At 40.4% G+C, this 23,073-nt stretch overlaps 1 protein-coding gene across 4 annotated transcripts in view; it reads right to left on the bottom strand.

The window, feature by feature from the left end:
• The window catches only part of sytl4 (synaptotagmin-like 4), a 73,110-nt gene that overhangs the window by 6,820 nt on the left and 43,217 nt on the right, over positions 1-23,073 (bottom strand). For all 4 annotated transcript variants that reach the window (XM_073058344.1, XM_073058345.1, XM_073058343.1 and 1 more), the window contains 7 exons: positions 20,418-20,504; positions 15,630-15,808; positions 14,650-14,752; positions 11,541-11,702; positions 7,062-7,164; positions 4,554-4,665; positions 1,153-1,361 (listed from right to left, as the gene is read on the bottom strand). In XM_073058344.1, coding sequence (XP_072914445.1) covers positions 1,153-1,361; positions 4,554-4,665; positions 7,062-7,164; positions 11,541-11,702; positions 14,650-14,752; positions 15,630-15,808; positions 20,418-20,504 — 955 coding nt within the window. The remainder of the gene's footprint in view (positions 1-1,152; positions 1,362-4,553; positions 4,666-7,061; positions 7,165-11,540; positions 11,703-14,649; positions 14,753-15,629; positions 15,809-20,417; positions 20,505-23,073) is intronic.

Raw genomic sequence — 23,073 nt, 5'->3', positions numbered from 1 at the left:
CTATGTTAAAGATTTGAAAAATGTAAACAAAAAAACCTAAATATATTAAAATTAACTCATTTTTATAAAAAATACATTAGCTTTCTGCTTTGTAACTGAAAACTCCATTCAAATGTATGTGACTGTTCTTTCTGCTTCAGTCTAAGCTGGCACAAGGCAGTAGATAGACTCCTCATTGTAAGAAAGGGAGATCTGGAAATTCATGCCCCACACTTGCCATGGGGAGTCTATCAGCAGAGCCCTGGAAATCTAGAATTTAATTCATATTTACTTTGCAAGTATAGAAAATTCCTGACACCAGGCAGATGAATGCTTGTAGCATTTTATGGGGGAAGGACAGGTGTGACTCAGGCAGCAATTTGTGGATTTTTCCATCCATTAGTTCTTACGTGATACTGCGATTGGATACTGCATGTACAAATCACGAGCAACTTTAGACAATCTTCTGATTTCTCTATTTCCTGAGGAGACTGAGGTCCTTTAACATCTGCCGGATGATGCTGAGGATGTTCTTCGAGTCTGTGGTGGCCAGTGCTATCATGTTTGCTGTTGTGTGCTGGGGCAGCAGGCTGAGGGTAGCAGACACCAACAGAATCAACCAACTCATTCATAAGGCCAGTGATGTTGTGGGGGTGACACTGGACTCTCTGATGGTGGTGTCTGAAAAGAGGATGCTGTCCAAGTTGCATGCCATCTTGGCCAATGTCTCCCATCCACTCCATAATGTACTGGTTAGGCACAGGAGTACATTCAGCCAGAGACTCATTCCACTGAGATGCAACACTGAGCGTCATAGGAAGTCATTCCTGCCTGTGGCCATCAAACTTTACAACTCCTCCCTTGGAGTGTCAGACACCCTGAGCCAATAGGCTGGTCCTGGACTAATTTCCACTTGGCATAATTAACTTATTATTATTTAATTATTTGTGGTTTTATATTGCTAAATTTCTACACTATTCTTGGTTGGTGCGACTGTAACGAAACCCAATTTCCCTCGGGATCAATAAAGTATGTCTGTCTGTCTGATCCTATCATCGGCACTGGCTGAATGATTATCTCACCAAAAGAAGTTCAGCAAAAGCAAGTAAGTGTAAATTTGTTTACTGAGATGAACCTATCCTCTTTGGGCCCTTCTCATTTGTCTTTCCTTACCATTTCCAACTCCTAGACGGACTCCTCCCAGAAAGTCATTTGTTGACAGGGGCTCTCTATCCCAGATTGTCAGTTCCAGACAAACGTGCTGCAGGTCCTCCAATTTTACGCCATTGTACACAAAGGTGTGGTTGTAGTGAGGGTTCAGCGTCTTCTTCATCACTGGCGTTTTCCTCTTTGAAGTTTTGTTTCTGAATGGCAGAAGGTACCTGAAAAACAACTTTACTTTTAGTGGAAGATTAGAGATGTTCCCTGAGTAAACATTAAAATCCTTACCATCAGCCTTCTAATTTGACAAAAGAAAACTTTATTTTGTAAAATAAAACAAATTAAGAAATGTCAGTAACAAAAACAAAATCATCAGAGAGTTATCAAAGTTTTTTCTCTCTGTGGACAAGACCACTTTTGAATACACTGTGCACTGCAGGGAATACATTCAGGAATCAGTGAAATACCAATGAGGTTGTACTATCAGCCCCAAACTGCTGTAAAATCAGGAGGTGGCAGTTTATTGCACCCGTAGTTCAAGGAATCTCTCAGATGTAGAGCTGTTGAATTGTTCAAGATTGCAGCCGTGGATTAGATAACCAATAAAAGGTAATCAGTGACAAATTTGGGTAGCACTTTTGAAGTATGCCTTCAAGTGAGAGAGACACAGAGTTCACACAAACAAGAAAATTGCACAGTAGAAGGTGGCAGAAAGATCGTTCAGGTGCCTTTCTAAGAGTTTCTTAAATGTCCCTAATACATCTGTCTCTACCACCACATCCAGCAGGGTATTTCATGCAGCCTTCACTCCGCATAAAAACTTAAGAAAAGCCTCTGGCTATTTACATCATCTATGCCTCATCATCTTGTACACATCTATCAGGTCACCTCTCATCCTCCTTGAAAGAGAAAAACCCAGCTCACTCACCCTATCTTCACAAGACATGCTCTCTAATCCTGGCACTATTCCGATATATCTCCTCTGTACCCTCTGTAAGCTTCCACAGCTTTTCTATAATGAAGCAACCAGAACTGAACACAATATCCCAAGTGTGTTCTAACAGGGTTTTACAGGGCTGCAACATTACCTCGTGGCTCTTGATTTCAATCCCCCAACTAACGAAGGCCAACATGCCACTTGCTTTCTTAACAACCCTTTCAAACTGTGCAGCATCTTTGAGAGATCTGTGGACATGGACCCCAAGAATCTGCTGTTCCTTCAGTAGGGAGGAAAAGCTCAATGGATCAATTTTTTATAGGTAGCACATCAACCATTTCAATTTTTTCCCCATTTTTGGGGGCTGTGGGTATTGTTCCCTTGTTCCTTGCCAACTTATGTACTGCCCGAGTCCTCTTTCACAATGCAGTTATTAAATATTTTAGCAAATCTGACAATGCTCTCTGTTATTCTTACATTCCCCTCCACTTCAACAAGATGAAGTCAAGAATTTGTTAGGACAACTGTCTAATGTTAAATGGCATATGTAGTAACCATCGCCTGTTCCTCTATAATGCCTACATACAACACCTGAAAAATGTGCAAGGCAAGAAGAGGCACTTCAGTAATCAGAACTGAAAGCCACAGAGCTGTCACACTAAGCTATAAAGTGAACAGCATTATGAAGGACCCCACACACCCCTCATACAAACTCTCCTCCCTCCTGCCATCTGGGAAAAGGCTCCGAAGCATTTGGGCTCTCACGAACAGACTATGTAACAGTTTCTTCCCCCAAGCTATCAGACTCCTCAATACCTAGAGCCTGGACTGACACCTTACTGTCCTATTGTCCTGTTTATTATTTATTGTAATGCCTGCACTGTTTTGTGCACTTTATGCAGCCCTGGGTAGGTCTGTAGTCTAGTGTAGTTGTGTGTTTTTTTTCTCTGTTGTTTTTTTACGTAGTTCAGTCTAGTTTTTGTACTGTGTCATGTAGCACCGTGGTCCTGAAAAACATCTTATTTTTTCTGTGTACTGTACCAGCAGTTATGGTCGAAATGACAATAAAAGTGACTTGACTTGACTTGACTTGAGACTATAGGAAAGTGCTACACCAAGTTAGATACTGCTTCAGGTCTGCATACATATCTAATCACTTTATTACAGGAAAGATGTGGTGGCGCTGGAGAGGATGCAGAGAAGATTTTCAAATATATTGCCAGGATTGGGAAACTAGTTTTAAAGAAAGGTCAGATAGGTTGGTGTTATTTTCTTTCAAACAGATAGGACTGAGAGGAGACTTAATTTAGCCCTTCAAATTAGTGGGATCCCTGCCTGGGGTCCACGGACCCTTTGGTTAATGTTAGGAGTCCATGGCATAAAAAAGGCTGGAAACTCCTGGTTTAGGCAGTGAAAACAGGAAGGACCTACTTCCTTTAGTAGAGTGATGAAAAGCCAGGAGCGTGGACTTATAGTAATCCTTCACTGATGAGGTAGAACATAATTAGAATGGAGAGAAACATTTCAAGATCACCTATCTGATAGAAAGGGTCTGAAACTTGATGCTGAGAAGGTGGTGGTAATAGAAACACTTATCACATTTATCTAGTAATAAATGAGTCATGACCTGGCATTAATCTTTGTAGCTGGCACAAACAGTTGGACCAAGTGGTGAATTCTCAATGATTCTATGTACCTGGTATGTATAAAAACCAGCAGATGCCTACACAATTACTCACTCCTTGTGTTTATCTCCTTTTTGTCCAAGTCTAGCAAAACAACTGGGGACTGAGATAGATGACAATGATGAGAAGTAGGAGGACTCCTTTGATGACTGTTGAAGACAACATGCTGAAAGACCATGCAGTTGTCATTAGAGCAACATTCTACCACATTTTACTCCGTACAATCCCTTCAACAGCAGCAGCTGCCACTGGCCTTAGCGACGCCATATCAGAGGGGTGGACAATCTGAATGGGGGTGTAGCACCACAATAATATCACGGGAGCCTGTGAAGTCAATGAGGATATTCCATATTATTCATGGAAACAAATTTGTGGGGCCCAGGACTGATACAACTAACCTGAAAAAAAATCAAAATGCAGGGTCTTAAGATGTACATTAATTGACAGATCTGACAATGGAATCCAAAGCTCCTATTGTTTGTAATGTCATTATCTTTACATTGGTAATGAATTACATATCTGGTGGGGTCACTGCAATCTTACAAAGCTTCCTACCTTAGGAGTGGTCTGGAACTGATTATGAAAGTGAAGATTGGTGCTTTAGTAACTGTACAACACAAGCAGACAACATGTTTTGAACCAGCTGTCACTGGATTTGAATCTCCTTCTGTTCCAGTAATTTTCTGTGCTTTTCTCCCCATTTCAGTCAGTCTTGTCTTGTTTACAATGCACAATTAAAACATTGATATTTAACTGCACTTGTACACTTACAAGAACATATTGATTCTTACCCTTTGACAAAAGTGTCTGAAGTTCCTCCTACTTTCATTGGTGCAAGGTTCTTGGCTTCCTTAATCCACACCTGCAGCTCTCCACCCTCTTCTGACCTTGTACCTTTCTTTCCTGTCATAAAAACACAATGAAAAGCAGGTTGATCATAGACATGCAATGGAACTACAAGGTGGAATCAAACCAATGATTCACACAGGAGGACCTGAGGAGAAATAATGGTGCTACATCAATTTGACTTGTTCTGAATCTCTGCCACTAAACTACCAGCAAAATAATAAGCATAGTCCTACATGTCCCAAACTACCACAAGAATCAGCATACTGTACTTAAAAATCATATCTTTTCCTCCTGAGTTAAATGCAACTAATTTCAATCATGAATAAAATCTCCACAATTATATTGAAGATTTGTTCTTAACTTAAACTCATTTGTCCATGAATTAATTTATACACATATACCTTGAAATTTGACAAAAAAAACCCTGGTGAATAGGCTAGATCAGTCCCATCCCCCCACCTCCCAGTATATTGGGAATGACCATCAAACAGCACATGGTACATTTGTTTGTGTGACTTGCACGGATTTCATTAGTACGAGAGCCATTCGCTGAGGGCTTCACAAAGTAAAGCTGTTTTATAAACAAGAGAAAATCTGCAGATGTTGGAAATCCGAGCAACACACACAAAAAGCTGGAGGAACTCAACAGGCCAGGCAGCATCTATTGAAAAGAGTACAGTTGACATTTCAGATCGAAACCCTTTAGCAGGACTAGAGAAAAAATTTAGGAGTAGATTTAAAAGGTGGGAGGAAGGGAGAGAGAAACACCAGGTGATAGGTGAAGCCTGGAGGGGGAGGGATGAAGTAAAGAGCTGGGAAGTTGATTGTGAAAGAGACAGAAGGCCATGGGAAGAAAGAAAAAGGGGGAGGAGCACCAGAGGGAGGCGATGGGCAGGTAAGGAGATAAGGTGAGAGAGGGAAAAGGAGACGGGAAATGGTGGGGGGGGGGTGGATGGGGGGCATTACCAGAAGTTTGAGAAATCAATGTTCATACCATCTGGTTGGAGGCTACCCAACTGGAATATAAGGTGGTGTTCCTCTGACCTAAGTGTGGCCTCATCATAACAGTGGACGAGGCCATGGATTGACATACTGGAATGGGAATGGGAAGTAAATTAAAATGGGTGATTTTACAGTGACTTATAAGAGACCACCCTATGTTTGTGACAATGAAATCTGGCCCATGGATTTTCTTATAAGTGGGTTAACCAGGTACCAGCTGCCCTGGCCCTAATGCCCTCTCCAGGATGCAGAGGGAAGCTCAGTGCAACCCCCACTTAGCCTCTGGCAAAGGACCACAATCGCAGGTTCTGCCACTATTGAATAGAGGCAGGACTCTGCAGCAATCTGTCAAGCACTTTGATGATGTATTGTTTAAAGAGGAAACACAGTGGCACCGATGCATTATAACAGAATGCGTTGATTCAATGGCACAATGATCATAAAGATGTATACTGATTATATACACAAAGTACACTGCAGATGCTGGGGTCAAAGCAACACACACAACACGCTGGAGGAACTCAGCAGGTCGGGCAGCATCTGTGGAAACGAACAGTCAACGTTTCAGGCCGAGACCCTTCGTCAGGACACATGAAATCCCGACAAAGGGTCTCAGCCTGAAACGTTGACTGCTCGTTTCCATGGATACTGCCCAAACTGCTGAGTTCCTCCAGTGTGTTGTACGTGTTGCCTGTACTGATTGTATTTCCTGTATATTTTTAATGAATAAAATAACTTCATGAGAACAAAACCCTCATTCCAGTGCTGACTGCACATTCTGAGATTGAGGAGCATGTGCTGAAAGATACAGCAAACCAGTGCAGCTGTGGAAAGACTTTTGGAGAGGGTTCTGGGCAGTGGGGTGCAGGACCCTGTGTGACAGCCTCTAAACACTTCAAGACTACATTGTCCATGGAGTAAGTGAGAGTACTGGGTGACACATTGTAAGAGAATATAGATGGTAGAATGTATTGAACAGATTAAAGAAATATCCTTCCTGATTGTATTCACCACATCCATTTCAAATAAAAGTGTGTTTTTAGTTAAAAAAAGTCAAATAAAAATCCACATCCTATTGCTACTCCCTCCACTGCTAGGTGCCAGTTTGACTCTTCTATCCCACCCCAATGCACCACAGAATCCTCATGGTCCTAATGTCTCCAGTGCCCCTCTCCCCACCCAACTGAAGCTCTGATATTCCTTAGCACAGCCAGGGGAGAAAAGAATTTAAAACATGACACCATGGGCTGTGGTGGGCATATGCTAAGTATGCAGAATTACAGCCTGTGGCCTCCTGGGTATTTTGTGATTTCTCCATAATATATTGCAGTTCAGGGGAGGAAATACTTAGCCTGATGAACCAAGTAGAGATACAAATTCACAGACAGACACACACACACACTCACACTCACACTCACACTCACACTCACACTCACACTCTGACTTACCTTTGCTCTTGCTTGCAAGAGCTGTTTTGGTATTTGGGATGTATTTGATTGAAATTACCAGCTCCCCTTTGTAAGGAGGGATAGACCCAGACTCTTCATTTGCCTGCAGTATCAGAACAGATTTGAAATGAGTAACTTTACTTCCTAACAATTGCTTTGCATTAGGTTTTAGGTTATAGAAAATTCTGGAAAGTTGTGACACTTAGGTGAGAACTAATTACAACAACTGGAACACTTTGTAGCTTATACTAACTGTAAGCATAAACAAGTAGTTAAAATGCATTAAATTGGTATAAACTGAGATTTAATTGAAATATAAACAAAAAGTAAAAATTATTAATAATCAGAATCAAAGGCTAATAAATGATTTCTGACCACTCCAAAACCACATGTCTTTTAGCTTGGTATTGCTGTACTTTTATAATTTTTTATAATTTATAATTTTATAGTTTGTAATGAAAATCTTTTACACAAGAAAGTAATTTCACAAACCCTCATAGCCTTTGGTGTGTTAAGGAGATGACCAAGTGGTACAAGTAAGTTACATGATGGGAATTATTAGAAAGAGAACTGCAGAATTCAAAAACTAAATCAGAAAACAGAAAATGTTGTAAATACTCAGCAGGTCAGACCGAATCTGTGGAAACAGAAGCAGAGACAATGCTGTAGGTTGGAGATTCATGGCAGGAACCCATTCAGATTAAAATAACTAGTACTGGAAATAATAATAAGGAGATGGTGGTGGACTTTAGGAGATCTAGGCCTCATATGGAGCCAGTGATCATTAATGGAGAATGTGTGGAGCAGGTTAAGACCTACAAGTATCTGGGAGTACAGTTAGACGAGAAGCTAGACTGGACTGCCAACACAGATGCCTTGTGCAGGAAGGCACAGAGTCGACTGTACTTCCTTAGAAGGTTGGCGTCATTCAATGTCTGTTGTGAGGTGCTGAAGATGTTCTATAGGTCAGTTGTGGAGAGCGCCCTCTTCTTTGTGGTGGCGTGTTGGGGAGGAAGCATTAAGAAGAGGGACGCCTCACGTCTTAATAAGCTGGTAAGGAAGGCGGGCTCTGTCGTGGGCAAAGTACTGGAGAGTTTAACATCGGTAGCTGAGCAAAGGGCGCTGAGATCCTCTACATAGCACCATCCAGAGACAGAGAAGCAGTTTCAGCGACAGGTTACTATCGATGCAATGCTCCTCAGACAGGATGAAGAGGTCAATACTCCCCAATGCCATTAGGCTTTACAATTCAACTGCCAGGACTTAAGAACTTTTTAAAAGCTATTATTAATGCTTTTTGAGATAGTGATTTAGATGCATATCATATTTTTTTACTGAGTTAAGTATTGTATGTAATTAGTTTTGATACAAGTGTATGGGACATTGGAAAAAAAAGTTGAATTTCCCCATGGGGATGAATAAAGTATCTATCTATCTATCTATCTATCTGCACATTAGAGATTTATTAAGGTGATGCACAAGGCATTTTTTTCCAAGAGCAAAGGAAATTTTCCTCTAGTCATTTTATGAAAAAGTGTATTTGAAAAGCAAAAAAATGGTAAGTGCTGTAAATATGAAATATAAACAGAAAATGCTGGGGACTCTCAACAGGTCAGGTCCTTTTAATATTTTTCCTCTCACCTAAAATCTATGAGGTCTAGTTTGGCCTCTCCTACACCGGGAAAAAAATGTGACCATCCACCTTATTTATACCCCTCAATATTTAATACATACCTACAAGGTCACCCCTCAGCCTCCCACGCTTCAGGGAAAACAAAGAGCAGCCTGTCCAACCTCGACCTGCAGTGCCTATAAAAAGTATCCAACCACTCCCCCCACCACCACCCCCCCCCCCCCCCCCCCCCCCGTCCATGGAGGTTTTCATGTTTTATTGTTTTACAACATTGAATCACTGTGGATTTAATTTGGATTTTTTTGACACTGATCATCAGAAAAAGACTTTCATGTCAAAGTGAAAATAGTGTCTACAAAGTGATCTAAATTAATTACAAATATAAAACACAAAATAATTGATTGCACAAGCATTCACCCCCTTCAAGTCAGTATTTAGTAGATACACTTTGGCAGCAATTACAACTTGAGTCTGGATAGGTCTCTATCAGATTTGCACATCTGGACACTGCAATTTTTCCTCATTCTTCTTTACAAAACTGTTCAAGCTCTGTTAGATTATATGGACAATGAACAGCCCATTTCAAGTCCAGCCACAATTCTTAATTGGTTTGAAGTCTGGACTCTGACTTAGCCACTTCAGGAAATTAACTTTGTTGTTGTTAAGCCATTCCTGTGTAACTTTGGCTTTATGCCTGGGGTCATTGTCTTGTTGGAAAGCACCAGTTGTGTGCACAGACTCTCCTATCTCAGCCACTGAAGCTTGTAACCCCTCCAGAGTTGTCATAGGTCTCTTGGTGGCCTCCGTCACTAGTCCCCTTCTTGCACGGTCACTCAGTTTTTGAGGACGGCCTGTTCTATGCAGATCTACAGCTGTGCCATATTCTTTCCATTTCTTGATGATTGACTCTACTGTACTCCAAAGGATATTCAGTGACTTGGAAATTTTCTTGTATTCATCTCCTGACTTGTGCTTTTCAATAAGCTTCTGGTGGAGTTGCTTTGTGCTCTTTTGTCTTCATGGTGTAGTTTTTGCCAGGATACTGACTCACCAGCAGTTGGACCTTCCCAAAACAAGTCTATTTTCACTACAATCAAATGGAACACCTTGTCTGCACATCGGTGATCTCCATTTAACTAATTATGTCACTTCTAAAACTAACTGGCTGCACCAGTGATAATTTGGTGTGTCATATTAAAGGGGGAGGTGAATACTTAAACAATCAAATATTTTGAGTTTTATATTTTCAATTAACTAGATCACTTTGCAGAGATCTGTTTCACTTTGACATGAAAGAGTCTTTTGCTGTTAATCAGTGTCAAAAAGACCCAAATTAAATCCACTGTGATTCAATGTTGTAAAACATGAAACCTTCCAAGGGGGAGGGGGTGAATTCTTTTTATAGTCACTGTATAAATAAATCCCTCCTGTCCTACTAGCATCTTGGTGAATCTTTTCTGCACCCGTTTCAGCTTATTGGCATCCTTCCTAAACCCCGGCGGGCATAACCATGTACAATGCTGTAAATGCGGTCTCACCAATGACTTGTACAGTGGCAACACGGCACCCCAAATCCTAAACTCAATGTTGTGACGAATGAAGACAAGCAGGCCAAACGCCATACACCACCTTGTTGCCACTTTCAGGGAACTATGTACCAGTACTATACAGTCTATTATATGGCCAAGATCCTACCATTTACTGTCCAAGTCCACCCTGATTTAATTTACCAAAATGTAACATCTCACACTTATTGGAGTTAAATTCCATCTGCTGTTCCTGGCCCACTTCCCTGATTCATCTAGATCCTGTTGTATTCTTCACTGTCCACTACACCATTAAAGTTTGGTATCATCCACAAACTTACTACGTTAACAACATTCTCATCTAAATTGTTACAATAAATGACAAAGCACAGTGGACGTGGTACCAATCCTTGTGGCACACCAGTGGTCACAGGCTTCCAATCTGAAATAACAGCCCTCCAGTACCACCCGCTGTCTCCTTCCATCAAGCCACTATTGTATCCAATTAGCTAGCTAGCCTGGATGCCATTTGGTTTAACCTTTCGAACTAGCCTATTATGCAGGTCCTTGCTGGAATATGTTATAACCCATGTTTTAAGTGGGGAGTAGAGGACAAAATGCTGCAGAAAAGTAGAACACCTTAGTGTCACACAACTGAATGTCTCAATGTAGATTTGATTGTAAAACAGAAAAATTGTATTAAAATTAACCAAGAGTTAGTGTTAAATATAGAGGATTAAGTTGAAATCTAGACGTCACATTGTAGAGCTAATTGAAAGAAAACAGAGATCTCACTATCACTCATATTTCTGAAAGCAAACTTTTTCCCTGATGATTAGAGCACTTTTGTTTATTCAACTCATTAACTTGTCACATCCTGACAGTTCCTTTGAATGGCATGCAGAAAGAGGGTTCACTCAGTTAGCTAACGGATCTGTAAAGAACATAAATATAAATTCAAACTTGTCTTTTTGAGGTGAAATGATAAAATGCAGAACCCCTGTGCTATCTTCTTACATACAGTACATCATTTTCCCTGAATGCTTTCATCCTCCTGCGAGTTCTGGAGATGTGAAAGGTCTGGGCAGATTCAATGCATAGTATCAGTTATCACATTTAATCTATTTATACCAACATGCTGAAATGTTAAAATAGATCTCATTCTTCAGCAACCATTCTGCTCCAACATTTAATAAAAGAATTTGGACGTTTTCCCTTTGACTGACAGAGACTCCCTGAGAATACCAGACAGTCCGTCTGCTGCCCTTGTGCTGTTTAAACAAGGTGTTGGAGGGTGAACGTGTGGTGCCCTGTCCTTACCTTGCCATGAAGGGGAAGGCACTCTTCCGAATCACTGTTGAGTTTCCAAGTATCGAGCAACAGGTCCACCTCTCCCAGGAATATATTGCGTCCGAAGCGATCATAGTGCCACACAGAAAGCTGCAACGTCCTCATAATTAACTGTGAGTCACTGATGTCATACTAATTAATGGTGAAAGGAAAGAAAATCAGATGAAACACTGCAACATCCATAAGAATGACTTTGCTAAAGGAAACACATTGTCTCAACCCTGTCTAATCAAAACACCTCTGAGATATAGACAGGAAAGGCTCTATGGAGGACAGCTCTTTCTACATTTTCCTTTTCAGTAATCTAAAAATAAACCCCAATGCATGAGAAACAATTATGTTTCCTATGTTGCCAACCAACAATTTACTGAATGTTTCTGAAGAACTAGTTACAGATTTATAGTAAACAATCTCCCTTTAATCCAATTCTACCCAGTTTCAGTAGACTGGGCTGTTTCCATATCATTTACAACCAAATCACAAATTTACTGAAAAATAATTCCATTTCTTGATCAGTTCTAATGGTTGGTGGACTGAGGTAGATCAGACCCCGCATTAGTTCATCTTCATCATGTAGCTCCCCGACCTGCACCTGAATCTGAACCAGAATCCTGTAAAATGTGTGAATTACAATAGACGGGAGCTTTGTAGACCATGACTTTCTCTTTCCCTCCATAAATAACCCAAATATTATTGAAACATACAAGATCCTGAGGGGTTTTAACAGGTTGAATGTAGAGAGAATATTTCCTCCTGGGCAAATTTGCAACTAGAGGTCACAGTTGCCTATTTTACAAGGTAATGAAATGAAATCTTCCTCTCAGAACGTCGTTAGTCTTTAAAACTAAGTCCTCAAAGTCCCATAAACTCCTTGAAACTCAAAGAGACAATTTTCATTTGTCTTTCTAGAAATTAGTAATTTTTGAACAGGTTTTTCTAAAATTATGCATTTATTTCAAACTGTCACTGTTATACTTTTATTAATATTACAATTAATACAGATAAATAAGCAACAGGACTCATCCTTTTCCTTAAAAATGTCCATTATTACTGTTACTAATTCATTAATCAATGATAATCTCTGCTCAAAATTACCATGGTACTGGAGGGAATATTTTTAAAAGATTATCACCAATTTGGGCACACACTCCCAAAATAAATTGCCACCCCTGAGCTAGGTACTGGTGCAAGGTACCATGGGAGTGCAGAGTTCAGTAGCCATAACCTTACTGAAAAGCAGAGCAGGTTTAGAAACATAGAAAACCTACAGCACAATACAGGCCCTTCGGCCCACAAAGTTGTGCCGAACATGTCCCTATCTTAGAAATTACTAGGGTTACCCATAGCTCTCTATTTTTCTAAACTCCATGTACCTATCCAACAGTCTCTTAAAAGACCCTATCATATCCGCCTCCACCACTGTTGACTGCAGCCCATTCCACGCACTCACCACTCTCTGTGTAAAAAACTTACCCCTGACATCTCCTCTGTACCTACTCCCTAGCACCTTAAACCTGTGCCCTCTCATTTCAGCCCTGGGAAAAAGCCTCTGACTATCCACACAATCAATGCCCCTCATCATCTTATACACCTCTATCAGGTCACCTCTCATCCTCCTTCGTTCCAAAGAGAAAAGGCCAAATTCACTCAACCTGTCATCATAAGGCATTCTCCCCAATCTAGGCAACATCCTTGTAAATCTCCTCCGCACCCTTTCTATGGCTTCCACATCCTTCCTGTAGTGAGGCAACCAGAACTGAGCACAGTACTCCAAGTGGGGCCTGACCAGGTTCCTATATAGCTGCAACATTACCTCTCAGCTCCTAAATTCAATTCCACGATTGATGAAGGCCAATGCACCGTATGTGTTCTTAACCACAGAGTCAACCTGCGCAGCTGCTTTGAGTGTCCTATGGACTCGGACCCCAAGATCCTCCACACTGCCAAGAGTCTTACCATTAACACTATACTCTGTCATCATATTTAACCTACCAAAATGAAGCACTTCACACTTATCTGGGTTGAACTCCATCTGCCACTTCTCAGCCCAGTTTTGCATTCTCTCAATGTCCCGCTGTAACTTCCATCAGCCCTCCACACTATCCACAACACCTCCAACCTTTGTGTCATCAGCAAATTTACTAACCCATCACTCCACTTCTTCATCCAGGTCATTTATAAAAATCACGAAGAGTTAGGGTCACAGAACAGATCCCTGAGGCTCTCCACTGGTGACCAACCTCCATGCAGAATATGACCCATCTACAACCACTCTTTGCCTTCTGTGGGCAAGCCAGTTCTGGATCCACAAAGCAGAGTCCCCATGGATCCCATGCTTCCTTACTTTCTCAATAAGCCATGCATGGGGTACCTTATCAAATGCCTTGCTGAAATCCATATACACTACATCTACTGCTCTTCCTTCATCAATGTATTTAGTCACATCTTCAAAGAATTCAATCAGGCTTGTAAGGCACGACCTTCCCTTGACAAAGCCATGCTGACTACTCCTAATCATATTATGCCTCTCCAAATGTTCATAAATCCTGTCTCTCAGGATCTTCTCCATCAACTTACCAACCACTGAGGTAAGACTTACTGGTCTATAATTTCCTGGGCTATCTCTACTCCCTTTCTTGAATAAGGGAACAACATCCGCAACCCTCCAATCCTCTGGAACCTCTCCCGTCCCCATTGATGATTCAAAGATCATCGCCAGAGGCTTAGCAACCTCCTCTCTTGCCTCCCACCGTAGCCTGGGGTACATCTCATCTGATCCTGGTGACTTATCCAACTTGATGCTTTCCAAAAGCTCCAGCACATCCTTTTTCTTAATATCTATATGCTCAAGCTTTTCAGTCTGCTGCAAGTCATCACTACAATCACCAAGATCCTTTTCCATAGTGAATACTGAAGCAAAGTATTCATTAAGTACCTCTGCTATTTCCTCCGGTTCCATACACACTTTCTCACTGTTGGGTATGAGTAGCCAGCTCTCTCCACTAATTCATGTATCTATAAACAACATCTTCCTTAAGTGCTGATTGCAAAGGCAAGCCCTGGGCCTTTCAAGCCTTACCCGTAAGATTTCATTGTAGACAGGGCTGGTTGTGTTACGTTTAATTGTAGTCTTGCGTTTACTTTGCCTTGATTTATCAGGTAACAGATAAGACTTCACATAGCTGCAGAGAGAAAAAGATTCTTTTCAAAAAATGTTTATGGTTTAATTATCTTATTTATGACAGAACAATTAATTGAAATGGACTGAAAGATTTGACTTCTAGGCTTCGTATTTGGAATGTCACCCAGATGATGAAATGTCACCCAAAAGACATTTCCCTTTCTCTTCTGCCTGATGGGAGCCCCATGTGGTTTATACTTATTTCAGTTCTGAGTGTCCAAACAGTTCAAACTGGCAGCAATAAATTAATTCAGCAGAGACTGGTGACAGGAGAGCCAGTATTTGAGTATGGAAGTGTCAAGTTTGTGCAGTAAGGATTTCCAAGGCTGTTGTGAAGTTTGTAACTGGGACAAAGGAGGAGGGTCATACTAATGCGCATTTGCAACAGGCAACTTGTCACTAAAACAGACGGCTTCGTACTTTGTCCAAAATCAGCGCATTATTTTTTTAGGTCAGATATCCAAAATTAAATTTTACCTGCAATCCATTTGAGAGACAAAAATCTCAAACCAGTAGTTAGCAGTTGGACTTTGATATATCCTCATTAGAGAATGGAGAACTCAGGAGACTGCCAGAGTGCACGTCCACCTCTGCTGTATTGCTCATTTCCCCAGTACGTGAAAGATATTCAGACTACAATTCCAGCATCCAGTGCTGCACTAACTTACAAGTAAACATTATGAACTGTCCCAAATAGTACATGCATAGATATCGAAAAAAATCCAACTGAATATCATAGCTCCAACCGACAAGGATATTATTATTCAGCGTTTGGCTTGAAATGACCCGCACGTTAAATGCAAAGAAGTTGTATTTGCTCTCTACTACAGAGTATTTTTAGGAAATTCAGGCACCCATATTCACACAAACACACTCACGGGTTTGATCTCTTCTTGTTCTCATCCCCATAAGCGAGGTTGCGACATTCCTTCACATGTATATTAAGTGCTTGTTTCTGTTGGTCATAGCGGAGGAAGAAGATGATCTCCCCAGTGACGGTAACATTGCCAAAGTCACCTGCTTCACTATAGATACTGACCATGCTGCCTAACGTACTCTGAAACAAGTGTGAAAGGAAATTAAACAAGAAAGCAACATCTCTCAGTTTACTAAATTTGTACATCGTGATTCAGTCTAATTTATACAGGTGTCCCCTGCTTTACGAATGTTCGCTTTACACCACTTTGCTTTTACAAAAAACCTACATTAGTAACCTGTTTTCGCATTACAAAGAGGATTTTCACTTCTATGAAAATTTTTCCCATATAAATTAATGGTTCTTCACTTGACGCCATTTCAGCTTAAGAAAGGTTTCATAGGAACGCTCTACTTTTGTAAAGGGGGATTTTGTAATCTTCTTTGTAATCTTCACACAGCTAAAATTACCTATACCGCTTTCTGACAGAAGTTGATAAAAAGCTATATTTATACACATTATACTTATTCATAGTCAGAATGAGGGACTAATCATGTCAACAGTTACACTTTGAATATAGATGTTTTATCAAGATGTTCCAGTCTTGAGCATTTATTGGTCTAGGCCAGGGGTGTCAAACTCATTTTAGGTCACGGGCCGGATTGAGCAAAATGCAGCTTCATGCGGGCCGGATCAGTCGGACGCGTGCGAACGCAGCTTTCGTTGCCTCCATTTTTTCAGCCTGCTCTCATGTGTCTCAGTCTCTGCTATAACTACAAAGTGTTTCACTTTACAAATTCTGTTTCTTATGAAGAAGACTGCTGAATAAACACTAAAAACCCTGAAAACCTGGTACCTGAATAAACTCAGCATTAGCCATATCATACGCCATAGGCGCTTCGATTACTGGGGCCAGCTTTAATAGTAATTAGATATTATCTTGCAGGCCAAAGATAATTCCACCGCGGGCTGGATTTGGCCCGCGGGCCTTGAGTTTGACATATATGGTCTAGGCTCATTATTCTGTAGCATTTTTAAAGGAATTCAGTCAGTGTACCTTACTGATTAAGATAAGCCATTTTTTGGCTGGGCAATAATTTCCCACTTTCAATATACTGCATCGCAGTGAAATGCTTGTCAATCATAAAGCACAAGTCATCCTCTGCAGTCTGGTTATTAATCTCCAGTCAAAAGAACAGAAAGAGTTGCAGTTAACTACCTGCAACAAGGTTCTTTCAAAGTGAAGTTACTAACTGAATGTAAAAAAGGTAACCTGTGTTCATTAAGTTTCCAAAAAAGAAAGGCTGGTTAATCTTTTTTCTAAGTAAAGTATTAATTCAGGAATGAAAATAGCCTGGAAAATATTATTTGATAATATTCCATAGATTGTCCCGAGAGGAGAAGGGATCTGTAACATTTCAAGAAAAAGAAGCAATTTTAGTTGCACAGCAGGATCTCATTACTGCAACGAGGCATAAAAATCTCCGCAGATATTCGAAAGTCTTGAATAACACGTGGACACACAAACTTCAGATCCCACGACAATTGTGCAACTAACTGAAACACAGATCGTTTGTAACTAATACCTACATTAAAAAATTCTCAACATATCTATTTGTGTTAAGATCGACTACATGGGAAATAGTTTATGATTCATGATTCAAAAGTGTGAAATGAATACAGAATTTGTGTAACCACATCAAGATACAGTTATGTTTTAGAGAGACACACAAAAACAGGCTAAATTTTATAACAAAATGGATAACTGTTAATCAAAATGTCCCAAGTTTGCTTGGGTAGAGGCTAATTACAAAGGGCATCTCTGGACAACATATTCATAGCAGAATTACATTCTGATAATCATCTTAAAAAATTATGATATTTCTCTTTTCTCCTAACAATCACTACATTTTTCCTCTGAGCAGATGAAGCATACAGACTATGTAGAATAAAGAGTTCAAACTCAATCTGTGCCAAGTTTATCTGGTGGCAGATTTGAGGGCAACAATGAAAAGACTACAATAGACTCATCTGTTCTTGCACTATTACCAGCAATACTTCTGTTCCTGTCAATTTACTCAGTGACCCCTGCTGGGGAGAGATCAAATGCAATGTGAGCGCAAGACCAGATTTGCCATTAGTCATCATAGTCGAATAATGGCCACATGATTGAGTTACTGGCGGATGGTGGTTGCTTTGGAAATATTCCACATCAATGAATCAGTGAGGCGCATGAAAACCAACAAATAGAACATCAACAAATTGGACTGACCTTGGGAGGAATGTGCATTAATTTTGCCAACGGTAGTGAAATCAAGGGTAACTTTAGACCAGAAGACCATAAGACATAGCAGCAGAATTAGGCCATTTGTCCCATTGAGTCTGCTCCGCCATTCAATCATGGCTGATCCTTTTCCTCTTTTCCTCAGCCTCATTCCCCGGCCTTATCCCCATAACCTTTAATGCCATGTCCAATCAAGAACTTATCAAGCTTTGCCTTAAATACACCCAACGACCTGGCCTCCACAGTTGCCTGTGGTAACAAATTCCACAAGTTCACCACCCTCTGGCTGAGGAAATTTCTCCACATCTCCCTTTTAAATGGACGCCCCTCTATCCTGAGGCAGTGCCCATGTCCTAGTCTCCCCCACCATGGGAAACATCCTTTCCACATCTACTCTGTCTAGGCCTTTCTACATTTGAAAGTTTTCAATGAGATCCCCCCTCATCCTTCTGAATTCCAGCAAGTACAGACCCAGAGCTATCAAACGTTCCTCGTAATGATAACACTTTCATTTCCAGAATCATCCTTGTGAACCACCTCTGGACCCTCTCCAATGCCAGCACATCTTTTCTAAGATGAGGAGCCCAAAACTGTTCACAACACTCAAGGTGAGGCCACACTATTACCTTATAAATCCTCAGCATCGCATCCCAGCTCTTGTATTCTAGACCCCTTGCAAAGTATGTTAACATTGCATTTGCCTTCCTCATCACCGACTCTACCTGCAGGTTAACCTTTAGGGTGATCTGCACAAGGACGCTCAAGTCCCTTTCCAGCTCAGATTCCTGGATTTCCTCCCTGTTTAGAAAATAGTCCACACATTTATTTCTGCTACCAAAGTACATGACCATGCATTTTCTAACATTGTATTTCATTTGCCACTTTCTTGCCCATTCTGTCTAAGTCCTTCTGCAACCTACCTATTTCCTCAACACTACCCGACCCTCCACCAATCTTCGTATCATCTGCAAACTTGGCAACAAAGCCACCTATTCCATCATCTATATCTTTGATATACAGCATAAAAAGAAGCCGTCCCAACACTGACTTCTGTGGAACACCACTAGTCACTGGCAGCCAACCAGAAAAGGATCCTTTTATTCCCACTCGCTGCCTCCTACCAGTCAGCCAATGCTCTAACCATCGTATACCATGGACTCTTAACTTGGTAAGCAGCCTCATGTGTGGCACTATGTCAAAGGCCTTCTGAAAGTTCAAATATTCAACATCCACTGCATTCCCTTTATCTATCCTACTTGTAATCTCCTCAAAGAATTGTAACAGGTTCATCAGGCAAGATTTTCCCTTAAGAAAACCATGCTGATTTTGTCCCATCTTGTCCTGCATCACCAAGTACTCCATAACCTTATCCTTAACAATCGACCCTAACCCCAACCACTGAGGTCAGGCTAACTGGTCTATAATTTCCTCTCTGCTGCCTTCCTCCTTTCTTAAAGAGTAAAGTGGCATTTGCCATTTTCAAATCTTCTGGCACAATGCCAGAGTCCAATGATTTTTGAAAGATCATTTCTAATGCCACCACAATCTCTATTGCTACCTCTTTTAGAACCCTAGGGTTCACTTGAGTCTTTCAGCTTTTTGAGCAGTTTCTCCCTTGTAATAGTAACTGTACTTACTTCTCTTCTCCCACACCCTTCAACACCTGGCACACTGCTAGTGTCTTTAACAGTGAAGACTGATGCAAAATACTCATTTAGTTCACCTGTCATTTCCTTGTCCCCTGTTATTATTTCTCCTGCCTCATTTTCTAGCAGTCCTATATCCACTCTCATCTCTCTTTTTTCTTACATACTTGAAAAAGATATTACTATCCACTTTGATATTGTTTGCTAGCTTGCTTTCATATTTCATCTTTTCCCTCCTAATGACTCTTCCAGTTGCTCTTTGTAAGTTTTTTAAAACTTCACAATCCTCTATCTTCCCACTAATTTTTGCTTTGTTTTATGCCCTCTCTTTGGCTTTTATACTAGTTTTGACTTCCCTTGTCAGCCACGGTTGTACTATTTTGTTAGTGCTATTTACTCTACTTGATTTTCCAGTGCTACTTAAGTCACAAAATCAGCTAGAGTTGAGAAAAAAAGCAAAGCTAGAGCACTGCTTAAGGGAGAAATAGAATTAAAAAACTCAGATGCTGGATTGGGGTAATAATGATGACTGCATATTTCTCCAAACTCCTTGATCACAGGATGTACCCAGCTTGAATTTAAAAGAATGCAATATACTTTATACTATATAATGCTTTATACTAATGAGCCCTAATCAGTATAATATATCTTGTTGCATATCACCTTGGTAATTTAAACTTAAATAGGACAATGAACTTGATATTCACCACATTCATAAAAAAAAGAAAATTTTTTGACCTTATTTCTTTCTAATGCACATGCTTGAAGAATTATACAGTACGTGGAGGTTTAAATCACAATAGTTTGCTGGGAAACGTACCACAGAACTTCCACTCTTGAGGCTTTGGCGAGGATTTGTCAAACGGTGCATTGACACCAACTTATCAATATCCTCCTCTTCCTCATCCTGTCAAAAAATAAAGGTTACAAACAAGTATAAAGCTCTGGAAATAATAGAACAATAAAGGACTGTGGTCAAGTTGCCACTGCAAACTGCCTAACTAATTGTTTAAGCACTGACTGGCTTAAAATTGTATCTACAGTCGGCCCTCCTTATCTGCGAGGGATTGGTTCCGAAACCCCTCATGGATACCAAAAAACGCAGATGCTCAAGTCCCTTATTCAACCTGTCTTGGTGCGGCGGACATTAGGACCCGGTGGTAGTGTTCTGAACCTGCAGTGTTTCTGTTCAGGAAAATAATCACAATTACTATTGAAAATAAAGCGGAAATAATAAAGTGATCGGAAAGAGGTGAAATGCCATTGATCATTGTAAAGGCATTAGGCTACAGTCGGTCGACGATCAGAACAATTTTAAAGGATAAAGTGAGAAAGGCCCTGCCCTGATGAAAGCTATAATTACTAAGAAACGTAGTGGTTTAATTATTGGGTTTTGGGGTTTTGGGTTTTTGATCCTCCATATCAACCCGGCGTGGATTTCCCGAGCCCAGCGCTGAAACATATGTTCTTAAGTGTTTTATATGCATAGAAAGGTAAAATATATACTATATACTAAGACTAACTGACGCTAAATAATACCAGATGTACCTGTTCCAACTTACTTAGTAAGAGAACTTCCGTTTTTTTTCGATCCTGATCCACGATAACCTACACACATCCTCCCGGATACTTTAAATCATCTCTAGTTTACTTATAGTACCTAATACAATGTAAATGCTATGTAAAATGGTTGTTATACTGCATTGTTTAGGGAATAATGACAAGAAAAAAAAAAGGTCTGTACATGCTTGAACAACAAGCGCTGGAAGAGCACTTCCAGGTTTTCTCGATTCGCGGGTGTGGAACTCGCGGATAAGGAGGGCCGACTGTGTATATAAAAAAAACCTCTAACTTTCCATCACACCTATTGACATCTAATACTACTACACAAGTTGTTCTAAAACTAACCAGTCAGATTTGCCTTTTTTCTTGAACACAGTCAAATGTGAAGAAAAGCACAATTTTCAGACCCAAGTTTTCTTGGCACAGGGACAAGAACTGACCATTCATTTTTGGCTTAGTATTTCTAATAGTGCAAATCAGTACCTCAATCAAATCGGATACTATGGAAGACAAATTTATGGAGTAGATTATGTCAAGAAATGTTACAGAACCTACCCTGGCTATTTTAGATGTGGTTATTTTTAATGCGGTAAGATTAAAGAAAATGTCGTGGACAAAGAGCCTCTGTTGAGTAATGTTCAGAATAGCAGAATTATCAATACTGTTTGAGGGCAAACATCTGGGATCTGTGACCAATGTCCTCAACTTAAATAATGGCAATTGCAACGACGTGAAGATAGGGCTGTCTGGAGTGGACTAGGTAAACAGGCTGAGGAATAGGTCAGTGGATAAGCAAAGACATTTATTTAAACAGCTAGTTCATAACTTTCAGCAGAAAGAAGGATCCCAGGAGAAATATGTACCATCTACGGTTTATAGAGGTGTCCTAGAAAGTAATGAATTAAAGACTAGTTCAGATCAATTGGCAAAGGCTAGTAGTACACCAAAGGACAGGAAATTTTACAAGGACCAGCAGAGTCAATATGAGAGAAAATTGTTAAGTAATATCAAATGTGAATACGCCCCTGTCCTTAGAACAGAAGATTCATTATCAGGAATACTCAGCTCACCCTTTCTGTTTGCACCACCTGGGACACAGCTGGGCCTGTGCTTTCAATCTACCTTTTTGTATACCCCTATATCCCGATTCCCCCAACGTATTGAAAGCTATCGATGCCTACTTTGACCAAATTCAATGACTAAACAAACACATCCTTCTGGGTTAGAGAGTTCCAAGGACATTCTATTCCCAGAGTGAAGGAACTTCTACTTGTCTCAAGCTGAAACAGTCTGCCCCTTATTCTGAGACTGTGACCCTTGGTTCCAGATTCCTCAGCAAGAAACATTCCCATTCTCTTATCATTTGAAGGGATACTTCACCTGTTATGTGCACTACTGTGAACAAATACATGTTTTTCTACATTATATTCTATCTGCCAACTCATTTACTGCAGCTTGTTCATATCGTCCTGAGGCCTTTTTCACATCCTCTTCCATACTCTCAATTCCACCTTGTTTTATCACCAACAAATTTCCAAAATGCCAGTATAGATTGGGATGCAAGTACCAATCCCTAAGCCATTATGTCCTTGGGATTTTTTTTGTTTACATCCATCTTGAGAACAAACAGGGTCTTAATTTAAAATTCATTAAAACGATGCCCCATCTCCAGGACTGCTGTTCTCAGTATCGCACTGCGAATAATGACCTTCGATTTTAATGCTCAAGTGTCTGCACTGAACCAATTGAAACTATAACATTCTACTTCAGAGTCAAGAATTTAATGGGGAAAGAACACGATCGATGAACTTATAGCTTCTTGTTTCCCAAGTTATTGCACTCTGAAATTTGGACGTTCAATGCAGTGTACATTCATTCATCTGACGCTGATACATATGGTGGAAGGCTCAAGT

Source organism: Hemitrygon akajei, chromosome 10 (genome assembly GCF_048418815.1).
Source record: "Hemitrygon akajei chromosome 10, sHemAka1.3, whole genome shotgun sequence".
Classification (NCBI taxonomy): domain Eukaryota; kingdom Metazoa; phylum Chordata; class Chondrichthyes; order Myliobatiformes; family Dasyatidae; genus Hemitrygon; species Hemitrygon akajei.
Note: the sequence above shows the minus strand (reverse complement) of the source record. Positions and strands in the feature narration are given on the sequence as shown.